This window comes from Procambarus clarkii, chromosome 88, assembly GCF_040958095.1.
Source record: "Procambarus clarkii isolate CNS0578487 chromosome 88, FALCON_Pclarkii_2.0, whole genome shotgun sequence".
In the NCBI taxonomy this organism is placed as follows: domain Eukaryota; kingdom Metazoa; phylum Arthropoda; class Malacostraca; order Decapoda; family Cambaridae; genus Procambarus; species Procambarus clarkii.
In genome coordinates, this window is record NC_091237.1 from 15,415,036 (window position 1) to 15,431,559 (window position 16,524).

The 16,524-nt window shown below is 41.9% G+C and overlaps 1 protein-coding gene across 1 annotated transcript in view; it reads right to left on the reverse strand.

Moving 5' to 3' along the window:
- The window catches only part of LOC123745862 (uncharacterized), a 23,099-nt gene extending 6,630 nt beyond the window's left edge, over positions 1 to 16,469 (reverse strand). Inside the window, exon 1 of the mRNA XM_045726950.2 lies at positions 14,772 to 16,469. Coding sequence (XP_045582906.2) covers positions 14,772 to 14,775 — 4 coding nt within the window. The 5' untranslated portion in view covers positions 14,776 to 16,469. The remainder of the gene's footprint in view (positions 1 to 14,771) is intronic.
- Between the last annotated feature and the right edge of the window lie 55 nt (positions 16,470 to 16,524).

A 16,524-nucleotide genomic window follows, 5' to 3' on the forward strand; every position in this document is an offset into this window, starting at 1 on the left:
ATGCATTGTTTTATTTGGGAGAGAACTACCAGACAGCTGGAAGACTGTTAATCATTGTGTGTGTGTGTGTGTGTGTGTGTGTGTGTGTGTGTGTGTGTGTGTGTGTGTGTGTGTGTGTGTGACGGGGGATAGACAGAAGGCGCTAAAAAAGAGACCTGTATTGTTGACATATATACCCTGAAAGTCCAAGAGAAATTAATGCAGTGGACATGGCTGCTTGACTTTATTCAAACAAATGCAAGGTGATGAGATGTGTGTGACAGGGAGTCAGAAAAAGAATATGTAAAATCAGACGAAACCTCATGCCTTTCACAGGAAGGCATGCAGGTGACCATTCAAATGGTAAACCTGCAGAATACCTTAAGTATACCTCGAGTGAATTCTGGGAGTAGTTCTACTCCCCAAGCCCGGCCTGAGGCCAGGCTCGACTTTGTGATAACCTTGATCCAACAGGCCGTTGCTCAGAGCGGCCCGCAGGGCCCACCAATCCACCACAACCCAGTTGTTCAACGTGTCAACGTGCCTAGTGTTCACGTTCACTTCTGTTCCAACAAATCTCCAGGACACCTGGACAAGGTTACCTCGGGGACAATAAACACTACATATTTTATCTCAGAAATAGAATATGAAGCTCCAGCGTGGAATCTCCACCCGAAAAACCACTAAGCAAAACTATATAAAGTACAGAGGATCCGCTACAAAGACTGGTCCTTGAACTAAGAGGATTGAGCTGTGAGGACAGGCTGGGGGAATTACACTTCACCACGCTGGAAGAGTAGTAGGGAGAGAGGTGACATGATAACAATATATAAGATACTTATCAAGGCATTCCTATTATAAGATGAAAGGGTAAGTGGAATTGACTAGATGAGGCTATTAACATACATAGTTCATATATATGTGTACACACACACACACATTGTGCGTGGCGTTGTTCATTATTCATCATTGTTCATCGTGATGTGTGACACACACACGCACTCACTCACTCTCTTCTACTCCATCACAACTAAAAAAAAAATATAGAATCTATTAACGTGCAACAAGAAGTTTCAATTGCTAGCGTTCAACAGGGAAACGACCTCAGCGTCCGCCCAAGACAACGAAAATACCTCAGGGTTTCTCGTTATAATTTCGACAGCATATAATACTGGAACCAATATCCCGAACTCATCAAGGGACAGTACGCTGCTGCGTCATCCACACCTCATTACAGCAGCCTATCTCTCCCTCTCATATATATCATATATTATATATATATATATATATATATATATATATATATATATATATATATATATATATATATATATATATATATATATATATATATATATATATATATATATATATATATATATATATATATATTTATTTAATGCAAGAGGCTACATCAAAACTCGAAAGAATACGACGTCATATGTGACTTCACAACTTCATACACACTATATACACCGCAAAATCGTACCTCTTATTTTCGTTAGGTCAGGTCAGGTCAGGCGAGATTAAGTTAAAAGTTAAGTTTAAGTTAGATTAGGTTAGGCTACCTAACCTAATCATAATTACCCATTAATCGAATTTTCGTAATTACTTTCAAACAAATTTGGGGTAAAAGGGGCAAACGGGGTATAGGGGAAGAGGGGGAGTGGGGAAGGGGAAAATCGAAGGGGAGGGGAAAAAGAGCGAAGCATAGGGGATAGTAGGGGGAAGGAAACAAGGGGAAGGAGGGGGAGATAGGGGAAATGGGGGCGAAGGGGAAAGGAAAGGGGCAGAGTACAGAGTACAGTACAGAGTGTAAAGCGGAAAGGGTGATTGGGAGAGAGGGGAAGAGAGAGAGAGAGAGAGAGAGAGAGAGAGAGAGAGAGAGAGAGAGAGAGAGAGAGAGAGAGAGAGAGAGAGAGAGAGAGAGGCTGAAGGGTGGAATGAGATGAGAAATGGAGAGTAGCGGAGAGGGGGAGAAAAAGTAAGGGAGAGCAAAGGGGAGAGAAAGTAAGGAAGAGTAGCGGAGAGAAAGTAAGGGAGAGTGTTGGAGGAGGGTAGAAGGAAGAAGTGGTATAAGAGTTGATGAAGGGAAGAAAGACCCGGGCACCGCCGGATACCCCATCCAGTTATACACATCACTAACCAAACCCAAGCTAATCCAGACGTTTCGAAAAAAATCGCAGTTCTCCGCTAATTCAACCCAGCCACTAATACCTTTCTCTTTCTTGTGTATTGTCATTATAGACGACACCCTCAAGATGCTATATGAACCTTGCATCATAGATACCATTAGTCTTCCAGAACATCAACAAAATTCACGACATTTGTCCAGCTTTCGCCGTTCAAATGACGGTGCCGCCTCCTGTACGACAACGGGTGACAGCTGGCAGCGGCGAGCGTAATTCACGTATCCGTGCCAGCCGTACGAGAGAAACTATAAAAATTATACAGAGAGAAAAAGAAAGCATGCAGCCCAAGACTTTCCCTTCTCGTGCTCCTATGACGGGAAAATACAAGGAGGGAAATTTGAGAGTAGGCGCTGATTGCTCCCCCAGTTGTGGTTCAAATTAACACTAAATTTACAAATGGAGGCTGCTGAACGCCATTATAAACAGACAGCATTGTAAAAACATAAATTACGGAAAGATCGTTAATGGAGGTGAAAGTTATGTACATATGGCCTATTTTGTTATCATTATAAGCATTATATACATTTTCTTCTGTCCTCCATGGACAGGGTGAGAGATTTGTCAAACATACAGTTCAGAGATTTATTGAACAATCAACCACAGAAGGTGATCGTAGTGCTTTTAAAATGTTAGGCTCAGCTACATACGTAAATACAAAGATATACAGATTTATAAATACATTAATGTGAATTTACAATGGTGAAATGTAATTCTGATCAGCTTCCACATATACTTTATACACACACACACACACACACACACACACACACACACACACACACACACACACACACACACACACACACACACACACATACATACACACATACACACACATACATACACATATATTTGTCTCTTTTACTCTGACAGGGTGAGATAGTTGACAGAGAAACGAGTGTGCAGTTAAGAACTTAACCACTGAAGGTGATTAAGATGCTTTTACAAGCTCAGGTTATATAGTTACATTACATGGTTAATCTAGGGTACAAGTCCAATATATCATCAAGTGTTCCAGTACTCCTATAGTAGTTACAGAGTTCAGCATACATCAGCCCAGGAGGGCGAAAGTCAGTCAATATGGGACATTCTACCATATAATGTTCGAGTGCATCTTTTCTCTTTCACAAAGTTGACACATTGTGTACTCGACATTTGGTTTACTATGCAAGAGGACGAGTGTACCTATCAGTAAAGAGAGAACCCATCATCGATCAGTACTTAAGGTAACACAAATACTTGCTCACCTTTAAGAACTTAGGGGTTTAGTTCCTGAACCCATTTTATGACAAGCAGTTATCCACCTGGGAGTTAGACAGCTGCTACGGGCTGCTGCTTCCTGGGGGTGTGTAACAAAATCTAGACCTTGTCGAGGACCGGGCCGCGGGGACGCTAAGCCACGAAATCATCAAGATTTCGATGATCAAGATCTTGATGATCAAGATCATCAAGAACACCCACAGGATAAGTATTTACCAGAGGGCCACCGTCCCTAGTGGCACCGATGACGACAAGAGCCCGCCAGCTTGGCATAGTTCTCGGTTCATGCAGGTCAGCGTTCAATCCCCGACCGTCCAAGTGGTTGGGGACCATTTCTTCCCCCCCCCGTCCCATCACAAATCCTTATCCTGACCCCTTCCCAGTGCTATATAGTCGTAATGGCTTGGTGCTTTCCTCTCTGATAATTCCTTCCCTCCCTCCCCCTTGAACATTGTTCCTGGGAATTTTATCCAGTTGAATTTTAAACCGAAGTATTGTCTTGACATTTACGGATTCGGCGGGTAGGCGGTTCCATGGGTTTATTACCCTATGCGTAAAAAGCATCTCCTGTTTTCTGTCCTACACCGTGACTTGTTGAACTTGAATTGAACTGTTGTCCCAGGAGACTACGTTACATTTGACCTTTTGAAGAAATAGACTGAATTAATGGCTTCCAATTTGTTCAGCATTTGAAGCAGCCCGTAACAGCTAACTCCCCAGGTACCTATTTACTGCTAGGTAACAGGGGCATCAGGGTGAAAGAAACCTTTTGCCCATTTGTCTCCGCCTCCACCGGGGATCGAACCCGGAACCTCAGGACTACGAATCCGAAGCGCTGTCCACCCAGCTGTCAGGTGAAGTGACATTTAGTCCTACCTACCAAACCCTCGTTTGGTAGCAAGTCGACAATTGTACCAGAAGCTCAAGCGACCAAATATACGTGTAATAAACTGCCCTGAAATGTCGAAATACGCAATAAAAAAATATTTTTTCGCTAAATAACGCATTTTTTGTAACGAAATGCATAATGTTGATTAAAAACTATGTATAACAGAATTCTTAACCATATTAAAGCAGCTATGAATACAACAGTTATATTTTACAAAGTATGATTCAGAACTCATATTATACAGAATAAGAGTATAATACATCATAGGTATATTATACTGAAAGAGCGCATGATACTGCAGATATATTACGGAGCGAGAGTGTATCCCGGCAGCAAGCAGGGCACTGAGCTGACAAACCTGGTCCATTAGGGAGGGATTACCTCAAGGGCTTCTCTCAGAGGCAGTGTTGTCCCTGGTCGACCAGGACGTGAGTCAATAACACGCGAATCTGGGTGAGTGCTTTCGGTACACACACAAGCACCCACACACGCACGCACACACACAGCTCATTTGATTGGCGGTGGAGAGGCGGGGCCAAAGAGCCAGAGCACAACCCTTACAAGCACAACTAGGTGAGTTTCATATGAAGAGATTAAACGAGCTTAGTTTGCATTTTAATAAAGTTTGTGATGATATGATTGAAGTGAACAAATGAATAAAAGGACAAAATAGAGATATCAATAAAGTTAACTAAATCATAAAACAGAATACGTACAATGGATTTAAGTTGGATAAGTTTAGATTTAGGGAATATCTAGGTAAATATTGGTTTGGAAAAAGAGTGTTCATAAAACAAATTACCGGCTAACACAATAAAGGAGGGTAGAAATAGCCTAAGCTACTCTATCCCTTTGAGATGTATTTCTTTCTTATCTCAATAAACATACTTGAACATAATACAGACATGGAATTACTGAATTATTACGAGTTACACAGGTGTGAATGAATTTGGGTGGATATAAATAGACCATCTGCAGTTTCATTAATTCCTACGTTCTCATCCCTACATAATATACATGGTAACAACAGATAAAACGAAGACAGTTATGACGATTGAACCCTAAAAGAAAATTAATATTATTATATTATGTGTTTTAGGAAGAATATAATGCGAACACCTCAAGACAGGGTCCGGGCGGTCGGCCGGACTCGCCAGCGAAAACAAATGAATTCAAGAGTGAAAGCGTTACTAGCCACGAGTGCCGGGGAACGGCGTGCTTGCCACACAGGTGCTCCCGCCAGGTGGGACGGGGGCTGACCAAGCCCGCCGGAGGCCGCTAGTGTTGACTATGGTGATCAAGTTCACGGTAATCCACCAAGAGGAGCGGCCCGTCATGCTTGGTGGTCACGCTCTTCACAGCGATCTCCTGATTTTGTCTTGTGGAATCAAGTACGCTGATGAGTCCCAGTGGTACCCCCCACGTAGGGATGCCCAGTGGTACCCCCACGTGGTCATGCCCCGTGGTACCCCCAGTGGTACCCCCACGTAGGGATGCTCAGTGGCACAGAGCAGTGATGCCCAGTGATGCTTCACTGGTCTACGCCAAGCGTTGCGTTGAACAATAAACTATCACCAGAACACTGGGGTTACTGGTATATGTGCTGTGTGTATTAGTAGATGTATACAATGTACATTTCTTAGTTACAAATTCTCCACCGTATCATATGTCAAATGTATGTACTTTTGTGTAAATAAATTATTATTACTATTATCAACAGGAGATGGAGTTCTATGACAAAAAGTAACTTCCAGTAGGTTCATAGAATTACAACACTCAGTCTATCTCTCAGTCTCGTCTTCTCATTCAATCAATAGAGAGTGAACATTGTCGCTGAGTTATATGAGGCTACTCATCGGTCGCCTCTGTCAGATGTGACGCTGGGTCATGGTAGATTGTTCACGAAGGGGAACAATCCTTCTGGAGAGCTGGAACTCTAATGGAATAGGTACTCTAATGCACCGGAAAGCAATGGAACAGATAATCTGGATAATCTGATGGACCTGAAACTCTGATGGAGTGGATACTCTGATGGACCGGAAACGCAAAACGAAATAGTGACACTAAATATTAAATTTGTAAAATAGTAAATCACATTGTCGGGGACAGGAAGCTTGTATTTATTCTTATCGAGGTCCCTCTAGGCCAACTGATGGGTCGCCTCCAGGATGCAACCCACAACAGTTGCTATATCTCAGGGGTACTTATTTCACTGCTAGGATAAACAGAGGCATCAGGTGAAACAAACAAACCATTCTCTGTCTCGTCCGGCAATTGAACCCTTCGAGTGTGGGCCGAGGACGTAGACAACTATGCTACTAGAATACATACTGAATATCAGGGGGGGGGGGTTGTTTCACATTGTTTTGTGGTCAAGTAAGAGTGAGAGTTTTGTGGCAACACGACCGGGTTTCTTGGTCAGTGGTCCGCGGCCGTCGAAAATTAAGTGACATGACCACAGTGAGTAAGTCTCTACTTTCCACCCTTCTGCTGTGTGAGGTGTGGGTGGTGAGGCTACCTCCCCTTGTGTGAGGTGTGGGTGGTGAGGCTACCTCCCCTTGTGTGAGGTGTGGGTGGTGAGGCTACCTCCCCTTGTGTGAGGTGTGGGTGGTGAGGCTACCTCCCCTTGTGTGAGGTGTTGTGGGAACCGACCTGTGAGATTTATATTTATTTAATTTATATGAATTTATATTTACGTTAATTTATATACTTCGATAGCAATTTGTATAATGATAAGTGGACTGTATTTCTGCAATAATCTCATAATCTCACAAATCGATCCTCTACACATTAGGGGGGTTTATATTACACATATGCAGCCAATCAAATTACAGTAATAGCTACATACATTGATGAGGTTCCTTCTCTTATAGTACAGCAGGTTAGTCCACCAGGTATAACTAGAGTGTAGACACCAAATTATCCTCTTTGAGGTAGCTTCTATCACCCAGTAACTGGTGCACATAATCTTGCATCCTCGTCTTGACCTGTCAAAAGTGCGCTAGCTGTGAAGCCAGAATCCTATATATGACAAGCTATATCAGAGAAAACACTATACAGTACATGGAACATTAAAGACCTGGCTTAATTACCTTTAGTATGAGGCGATTTCGCGTTCTAACCGGCTAACCCTATATCCTGACATTAATGGCCATAAATGAATGATAAACGGGTTTCGGATAGACACTTAACTTGTATTTGTAGACAGCGTGTTGACAATGGTACACCTTTGGGTTCCATAACACTACGTCCAAGTAAATTTAACAGGAGCCGAATTTGCTCCCGTGTGAGCCTCTGGTCTCAATAAACAACAATACAATGGCTGCCCTCCTTCCTCACTCACGCCTGGCCTACTTTGTCCAGATTTCAGAAAGTGATAGAAGGGTCACATTTACTCTACTTTAATATTGATAATTAAGTTAATTTATATAAGATGTTTTTATGATGGTAAAGTCCAAAGACTAATGTATTTAAGAACAATTCCCACCATAATAGGTGGTGAATTATAATAGTATGTGGTGATGATATCCCGTTTTCTTTAGATGGTAATTCCACTACAAGTTACGTTTTCTATGGGTAACTTGTTGGTAATACAGTTATTATCTGTATGATATATTAAATGGTGTCGGATTTTCCGACATAATTCCCCAGGGGCTGCTCACGGGTCGAAGTCCTAATTAGAACAGACGAACACCGATACTCCTCCTTCGGATTATTAGATTAATTTGATGTTAGTTGTTAGTAATCACACATTTGTGTGTCTGTTCGTACAGGACGGATGTCCCGTACTAGAGTTGCAGGGGTTAGAAGTCTAATGCAATTTCATTTCCCTGTCAACTCTTGAAAGGCTAATATTCAAGCCTTATTACATATTATTTAACCCAGAAGACTGAATGTGATCAAGTACTACAGTCAAGTATGATTCAGGGACTGCAGTGAGATCAGTGACATTAGATATAACTTGAAGTTTGTTCAAGTAACTGGTCACTGATATATAAACACTGAGGCCCATGGAATACATCTTGATTAAATAATAAATGTATCAAATCAGTCATCAGACTTATTGGGGTTTAATTTAGTTAATTGATTCAGAAGATTGAATAGCTCATCATTAAAGTAAAGTATGGTTCTGAGACTGCAGTGGGTTCAGTGACATTGGTCGCAGTGACTTGTAGCTGTTTTAGGCTACTGTTCACTGATTTGCCACTGAGGCCTCATGAACTCATCTTCAGCTTCAAATGATGATACTAACATCAACCTCTGTTACTATAGTCAGCTGTAATCTCCTTAGTATAATGCTACTGGAGAAATATAATCAGCTGACAAATTTAGATTTCTACTGGTATTGTTTATCTGCAGGCATAGGTCTCCTCAGGCTTGATACTGGGCCTGAGATTAATTTACCTCCTGCAGAGTTTAACATGGTTATACCCTGATATTTAGTAGGGCTACCGATGAATCGATGGCAATAGTCTGTCCCTACAAGGAGACCGAAGTCGGTGAGGTGATCAGACTTAATATTATCTGCCAATTTTATTCCTCTATTTCTCAGGAATTTGGCTGTTGCTCTCAGACCTTGAACTTGTAGGTCTACTGGTATTTTGTCCACCACAATGGCTTGTACTCGACAGACGTACCTGCCTAAGCGTACTGATGGTTGTACCACCTGGTAGACTTGAGGTCCTGCATCTGTTACAAACCCTGAGATGTTGAATGACATCTGGGCTACAGGCCTTAATTGTAATTCATCTGCCAACCTTTTAGTGATGTATGTTCTTTGGGATCCTTGGTCAAACAACCCACGGGTATGGACCTTGGCCCTCTTATTCAGGATGGTAATTTGGGCAGTAGGCAAAGTCGTATTACCTTTAGACTTTGCCGATTGGGCACTCTTTGTTTGTTGCACCTTGCAGTACTGTACTGTGGTGGGAATGCTATCTTCCACCTTGGGGTTTGGAGACGTTGTTTTGGTGTCTCTGCACAATGCTGCATGGTGCTGACCTGTGTTACACCTATTACAGGTGTGTAATTGGGTATCACAATCCTTGATGTTATGTTTCCTGAGGCACCTCGTGCAATGTTGCAAATCTTTGAGTCGCTCAACACGGGCGTCACTATCAGGAAAATTAGAGCAGTGGTACATTGAATGTTTCTCATTGCAGAACAAACACGTTCCATAGCTTCCAGTACCCTTTGGTGTTGAATTAGATTGTCTAGATTGATTTGGAGTACCTTTGGTACTCTGTGGTTTACTATTATTGGTTTCTGAGGGTTTACTTGGTGGTTTTAATTTGTCATGTGTTCGTAATTGATGAACTACTGACTTTAAACCTTCAGATATTTCATTCATGGATAAGATACTTTTATTGTAATGAGCACTCATTTGTCTCAATATGTCCCTAGGTATTTTCTCCTGGACAATTATTTTCAAGACCCACTCAGCCCCGTTTGTATCTGCTGTCAGGCTGAGGGCATTGATCAATGATTCTACCTCCAGCTTGAAGACTTGGAGTGAATCAGCTGAAGCCTCCGGTGGGGGTAAATGCAACAGCTCATGAACTAAATGTGATGTTCTTACTTCTGGATCAGCATAATTATCCTTGAGGAGTTTTACTGCCAGATCATAGCCGTCATTAGTTAATCTCAGATGGGATACTACTGTTTTAGCCTCACCTGATAATTGGCCTTGCAAATAAGAGAATTTACTACTCTTTGGTAAAGATTGTTTTGAGTCTACAAGGTCAACGAATTTGTTCCAAAATTCGTCCCAATCTTCCTCATCTTTTCCTGAGAAAGTGGGTAAATTAATTGGAGGGAGTCGAGCTTCTGCTTGACTCGTATTAGATGCAACTGTTGTTGTTGTTGCTGTTGCCTTGTTCTGGGCAATTAATTTGACATAAGGCTGTAACGTGGCCTGAGTGTGATCTTCATAATTCGCAAGATCAACCATAATGTCGTCTATTTCTGTTTCTGATAAATTAGTGTTGGCAAGTTCAGCCACATATGTTGCTATTTGACATTTGATTTGCTCAAATTTACCTGCAGCTGCTTGATAATAGCTTTCCAGGTCAGCATAATCAACTGTTGATTGTTGTGACAAATCTTCACATTTCTTGATCTGTCTTGTTAAGTGGCCTTTAAGACCTGCAAGGGTTCTTTTCATTCTCCCTGCATTATCCATACTGGCTCGTTGGTGAAGCCTTGTGGGACTTGTACTTGGGCTGCTCATAATACTGAACAAACACTAATGGTAGCCTAGGGTAAATTCTGAACTCACTAGGCAATAATCCTACCTCTACTAGAGGTTAGCACTTAAAATTAATACACATTATATATATACAATCATCCACACTAATGATTTGAGTGATAAACCAGTGTCACTGGAAGTACCTTTAGGTTAGCTCTTCTATATCACCCTAGGATGGTAGAGACACTAATTAATCACTCAAAGGTGTAATGATCATAAGTAAATTATTATATATACAACTCAATTCGAGTTGATAAAATTACACCCAAAATAGGGTCTGGACCATTCATTAATGGTGTTAGGTTGTTCAATATAGTACAACTGACTATTGTAATAATGGGACTAGGATGAACAATAATAGTTCAACTAGTCATATCCTACCCTGTTGTGGGTTGGCAATTAGTAAATATTATACTATGATCACTAGTGCAATATATATTAAATAATTCTCTATTTGGAGAAATAATATACACAATTATTGATAATAGCCTCTTAATTAGCCTCTATGAAACTTCTAATATTATCTAGAAGTATTAAATGTTATTAGTGACCTCGCGAAATAAAGTCCACAAAATTCGTGGATAATCTCTCGCGAAATGTAACACCACGAAATCCGTGAACAATCTCGCGAAGACACAGTCACTAGTTTGGCTGGATTCTATATTAGCGCTGTCATTTCACGAAATAACACGCCACCAAATATCTGTGGGTGTGCATGAAACCGCTGACGAAGGCTGAACTGGGCTGAGGGAGGCTCCTGAGCTCCCACGAGGCTTCGCCGCTGTCTTTGACTGGCTGGCCTTTGTTTAAATAACACTGCACTAGTATATTTAATGAATCCACTGGATAACTGGTTCATCCGGTACTAAGATGACCAAATGTGGGTTCAAAGGACCGAATAATCCGGTTCGAAGGACCAAATAATGTGGGAACCGACCTGTGAGATTTATATTTATTTAATTTATATGAATTTATATTTACGTTAATTTATATACTTCGATAGCAATTTGTATAATGATAAGTGGACTGTATTTCTGCAATAATCTCATAATCTCACAAATCGATCCTCTACACATTAGGGGGGTTTATATTACACATATGCAGCCAATCAAATTACAGTAATAGCTACATACATTGATGAGGTTCCTTCTCTTATAGTACAGCAGGTTAGTCCACCAGGTATAACTAGAGTGTAGACACCAAATTATCCTCTTTGAGGTAGCTTCTATCACCCAGTAACTGGTGCACATAATCTTGCATCCTCGTCTTGACCTGTCAAAAGTGCGCTAGCTGTGAAGCCAGAATCCTATATATGACAAGCTATATCAGAGAAAACACTATACAGTACATGGAACATTAAAGACCTGGCTTAATTACCTTTAGTATGAGGCGATTTCGCGTTCTAACCGGCTAACCCTATATCCTGACATTAATGGCCATAAATGAATGATAAACGGGTTTCGGATAGACACTTAACTTGTATTTGTAGACAGCGTGTTGACAATGGTACACCTTTGGGTTCCATAACACTACGTCCAAGTAAATTTAACAGGAGCCGAATTTGCTCCCGTGTGAGCCTCTGGTCTCAATAAACAACAATACAATGGCTGCCCTCCTTCCTCACTCACGCCTGGCCTACTTTGTCCAGATTTCAGAAAGTGATAGAAGGGTCACATTTACTCTACTTTAATATTGATAATTAAGTTAATTTATATAAGATGTTTTTATGATGGTAAAGTCCAAAGACTAATGTATTTAAGAACAATTCCCACCATAATAGGTGGTGAATTATAATAGTATGTGGTGATGATATCCCGTTTTCTTTAGATGGTAATTCCACTACAAGTTACGTTTTCTATGGGTAACTTGTTGGTAATACAGTTATTATCTGTATGATATATTAAATGGTGTCGGATTTTCCGACAGGTGTGGGTGGTGAGGCTACCTCCCCTTGTGTGTACTATCTTGTTTTTTCCTCGGCCAACTACTTAGCGTCCGCAGGATGTAACCCTACAACGGGTTGTCTAACTCCTGGATACCTATTTACTGGTCATTAACCACAAGTCCAAGTACAAAGGCTGTACAAAGTTGCTATAAAGTTATAACACTTCTACTTTAATGGCGCCAAGAATTGTGTCACATTTAAGTTATTCTTAAAGAAACGCTTATAATTTGCCAACTGCTGCAATAACCAGGGGAACAACCTCCGTTTATGTCTAACTGCCTCAGTGTCAATCCCAACTCTCGCCCTCCATAATATTATATTGTTATGTCGTTATATAACGTATACCTCGTGCCAGAGCTGTTATACCACGGACCCGTGTGCTGCTAATTCACTTATTAAATTCCAAACTAATAACTTCATATACACTAGTTTTAAGTATTACCTAAAAGTATTTATTGTGTTTTACCAAACTTTTTAATAATTGCAAATGTTCTGTGTTTTTTTGTTTAATTTTTAATCACCTAATAAATATTCGGTTTTAACACCACTATTTTGTTCACATTCAGACTTGTGCGAAATGTTACGAGCATTAATTATATGTTTTATCTTCCGCCCGGGTTCGAATCCCGGGCAGGGTTGAGCGTGTTTCCTATAACCTAATGCCCTGTTCACCTATCAGTGGATAAGTACACAGGTTCTTGTGGGGTTGCATCCTGGGAGAAAGGGAGGGGGTTCGATCTTTCGGATAGGGAAGGGGGGCCTCGATACAAGCCTAACATGTATATAAACCCTGGCTGCCTGTCCCCCGACACAATATGTTAATATTAAATGTGTTAGTGTAATGTTAATTATTTAGGATTACTTGTGCATAAGGCGATATGCATCCTTCGTTGTTCTTGTTAAGTGCAGCATTTATAATTTTGGGATGAATTCTCTAACCTTGTATACTTTATTTACGCTTGCTGTGCTCGGGTGCATGTGCCCCTACTTGCGTAGAACATAAGAACACAAGAACAAAGGTAACTGCAGAAGGCCTATTGGCCCATACGAGGCAGCTCCTATCTATAACCACCCAGGATGGGGAGCCGGTCGGCCAAGCGGACAGCACGCTGGGCTTGTGATCCTGCGTTCGATCCCGGGCGCCGGCGAGAAACAATGGGCAGAGTTTCTTTCACCCTATGCCCCTGTTACCTAGCAGTAAAATAGGTACCTGGGTGTTAGCTGTCACGGGCTGCTTCCTGGGGGTGGAGGCCTGGTCTAGGACCGGGCCGCGGGGGCACTAAAAAGCCCCGAAATCATCTCAAGATAACCCAATCCCACTCATATTCATGTCCAACCCACGCTTGAAACAATCGAGGGACTAGAATATGTAAAAATTATAGTTATTAAGGTCACTTAACATGTATCCCCCTGTACATGCACACCATAGGCTACAACTCGCAGTTGCAACTTACTGGCAACCGCGAAGCTGCAATAAATTCCAGCAGCTTCAGGTGTAAATTACTAGCAACTGCTGTTGCAAATCTCCATGTACCTTGTAGTTGCAAATAATTCATTTAAATTAATACAATTTATAGCGTCTATGTTTGTTCATTCTCACGCACAAAAAAATTAACTGATATTTTCCCTGTTTTAATATGTAACTTAACAGTTTACCGAGCTCCGGTTGGTTAAAATATTTAATGTCACTGGTCTTGCAATCATTGTTAATGTCAATGGTGTGTGTGTGTGTGGTAGGCTATTTATAATTTTGTATCTTTACAAGTCATTATTATTGTAGGCCTAATTATGCCTTCGAAAATTAATATTGTAATATTATTCCATATTAAATTGTGTTTTGAGTATTATACGCGAGTTTGAGCAAAGGTCGACCATCTTACAAATAATTCATAGACTAAAATATTAATTGAAAACTACATATAAAATATAGCTCGTGTGAGCTTGTCTCCCCCCCCCCCCTCCACCACACAGACACACACATACACACGTTAGAAAAGAATTTTTTCAGTGTCAGAGTAGTAGACAAATGGAATGAATTAGGCAGCGATGTGGTGGAGGCTGACTCCATACACAGCTTCAAGTGTAGATATGATAGAGTCCAGTAGGCTCAGGAACCTGTACACCAGTTGATTGGAGGTTGAGAGGCGGGACCAAAGAACCAGAGCTCAACCCCCGCAAGCACAACTAGGCGAGTACACACACACACACACACACACACACACAAGCGGTGGTGGCGGCTACAGGTAATAAGCTACTCACCCATTGAGCAGACTTCACTGAAGTATCACGTTTCGTACAGCCGTTGAAGGATGCGCATGCGCCTTGACCGCATGCGCGTGCTGTCAAACACCGCTGTCCAGTCGTCAAGCACGGCTTGTTTGCGTATCGTCTCTATGCAGACCAATCACAGTAACATTTAACGGTATATTACATACATTTATATAATATATATAAATGCTAAGCTTGACTGAAGCTCTTATAATTGTGTGTGAAGCCGTTATATATGATATTGGCAATGTTCATATACAGTAGTTCCCTATTGTAATAACCTTATGTTATGTTTATAGCTTTTTATGTTATCTGCGAAGCCTTAATGTTATCTGAGAAACTTTAAAGTTATTTGCGAATCTTGAAAGTTATACGAAGCTTTTATGTTATTTGCGAAATTCAGTTTCCGCGGGTCGTTCTTCACCTGAGTCATCCAGCTGCCGGTCGATAAACAAGCGTGTAAAGTGATTCTTGGCATCAAACACATTCCCCACACACCACCGCTCCTGTGCCAGGTAAGTCCACTACGGGCTCACCATAGCCCGTGCTACTTGCCCCGCTCCTGTGCCAGGTAAGTCCACTACGGGCTCACCATAGCCCGTGCTACTTGCCCCGCTCCTGTGCCAGGTAAGTCCACTACGGGCTCACCATAGCCCGTGCTACTTGCCCCGCTCCTGTGCCAGGTAAGTCCACTACGGGCTCACCATAGCCCCTGCTACTTGCCCCGCTCCTGTGCCAAGTAAGGTACGGGCTCACCATAGCCCGTGTTACTTGGAACTTGTTCCGAGTAGCTGAATCTATAACAACAACAAGCACATTATTAACACGTGTCTGTTACTATGAAGACGATGTAACTGCTCTTGTTAAATACGACCATTTGCTCCCGCGAAATTCGCGGTCCATCAACTCAAGCTAGTCGGTAGAGAAAAGGCTTCTTGCAGGTCGACGTTCGATCCTCAATGGTCCAAGTGCTTGGACACCATTCCTTTCCTTCCGTCCTATCCCAGCTCCTTGTCCTCATATCCCTTCCAATATTATACAGTCTTACGGCTTAGTGCGTTCTCATAGCTTAGCGACGGAATTCATGAAACTCGAAACCAGAAGAGTAGAAATAGCCTAAGCTACTCTATTCGTTTAAGATGTATTTTATTTATCTCAAACATACTCGTACCTAAACCTGAAGATGGCAGTACACTCCTGTGTAAGTTGGCTAACAAAAGATAGTCTTGGAAGCTACAATATTCTTCGCCTCAGGTATTCATTTGCGAGACAATTATTCACCTGAGGGCCGCCGTCTCACAAGTGGTGTTGATGACAGGAAGCCGACGGCTTGTCGAAGATCCCCACATGTCATGATGATTTCATCAGCAGGATTTTATATTGCAGCAATGTTTTGGTACTTAGGAGATGGGATGGTATACTGTCGACGTGCTATATAGCTTGTGGTTGTCAACGGCCAAGCACTGTGGTCAACGGTCAAGCACTGTGTTAAGGCTGGCGGTGGTCAACGGTCAAGCACTGTGTTAAGGCTGGCAGTGGTCAACGGTCAAGCACTGTGTTAAGGCTGGCGGTGGTCAACGGTCAAGCACTGTTGAGGCTGGTGGTGGTCAACGCGCAGAGCGCTGCACTAACACTGGCGGCGGTTAGCAAGCCAGTGGCTGGAGTGAGCAAAGGCCGAGGAGACTGTAGCATCTCCCACTCAACCTTCCTTTACCACCCCCACCCCTCACACGCCCACTCCCCT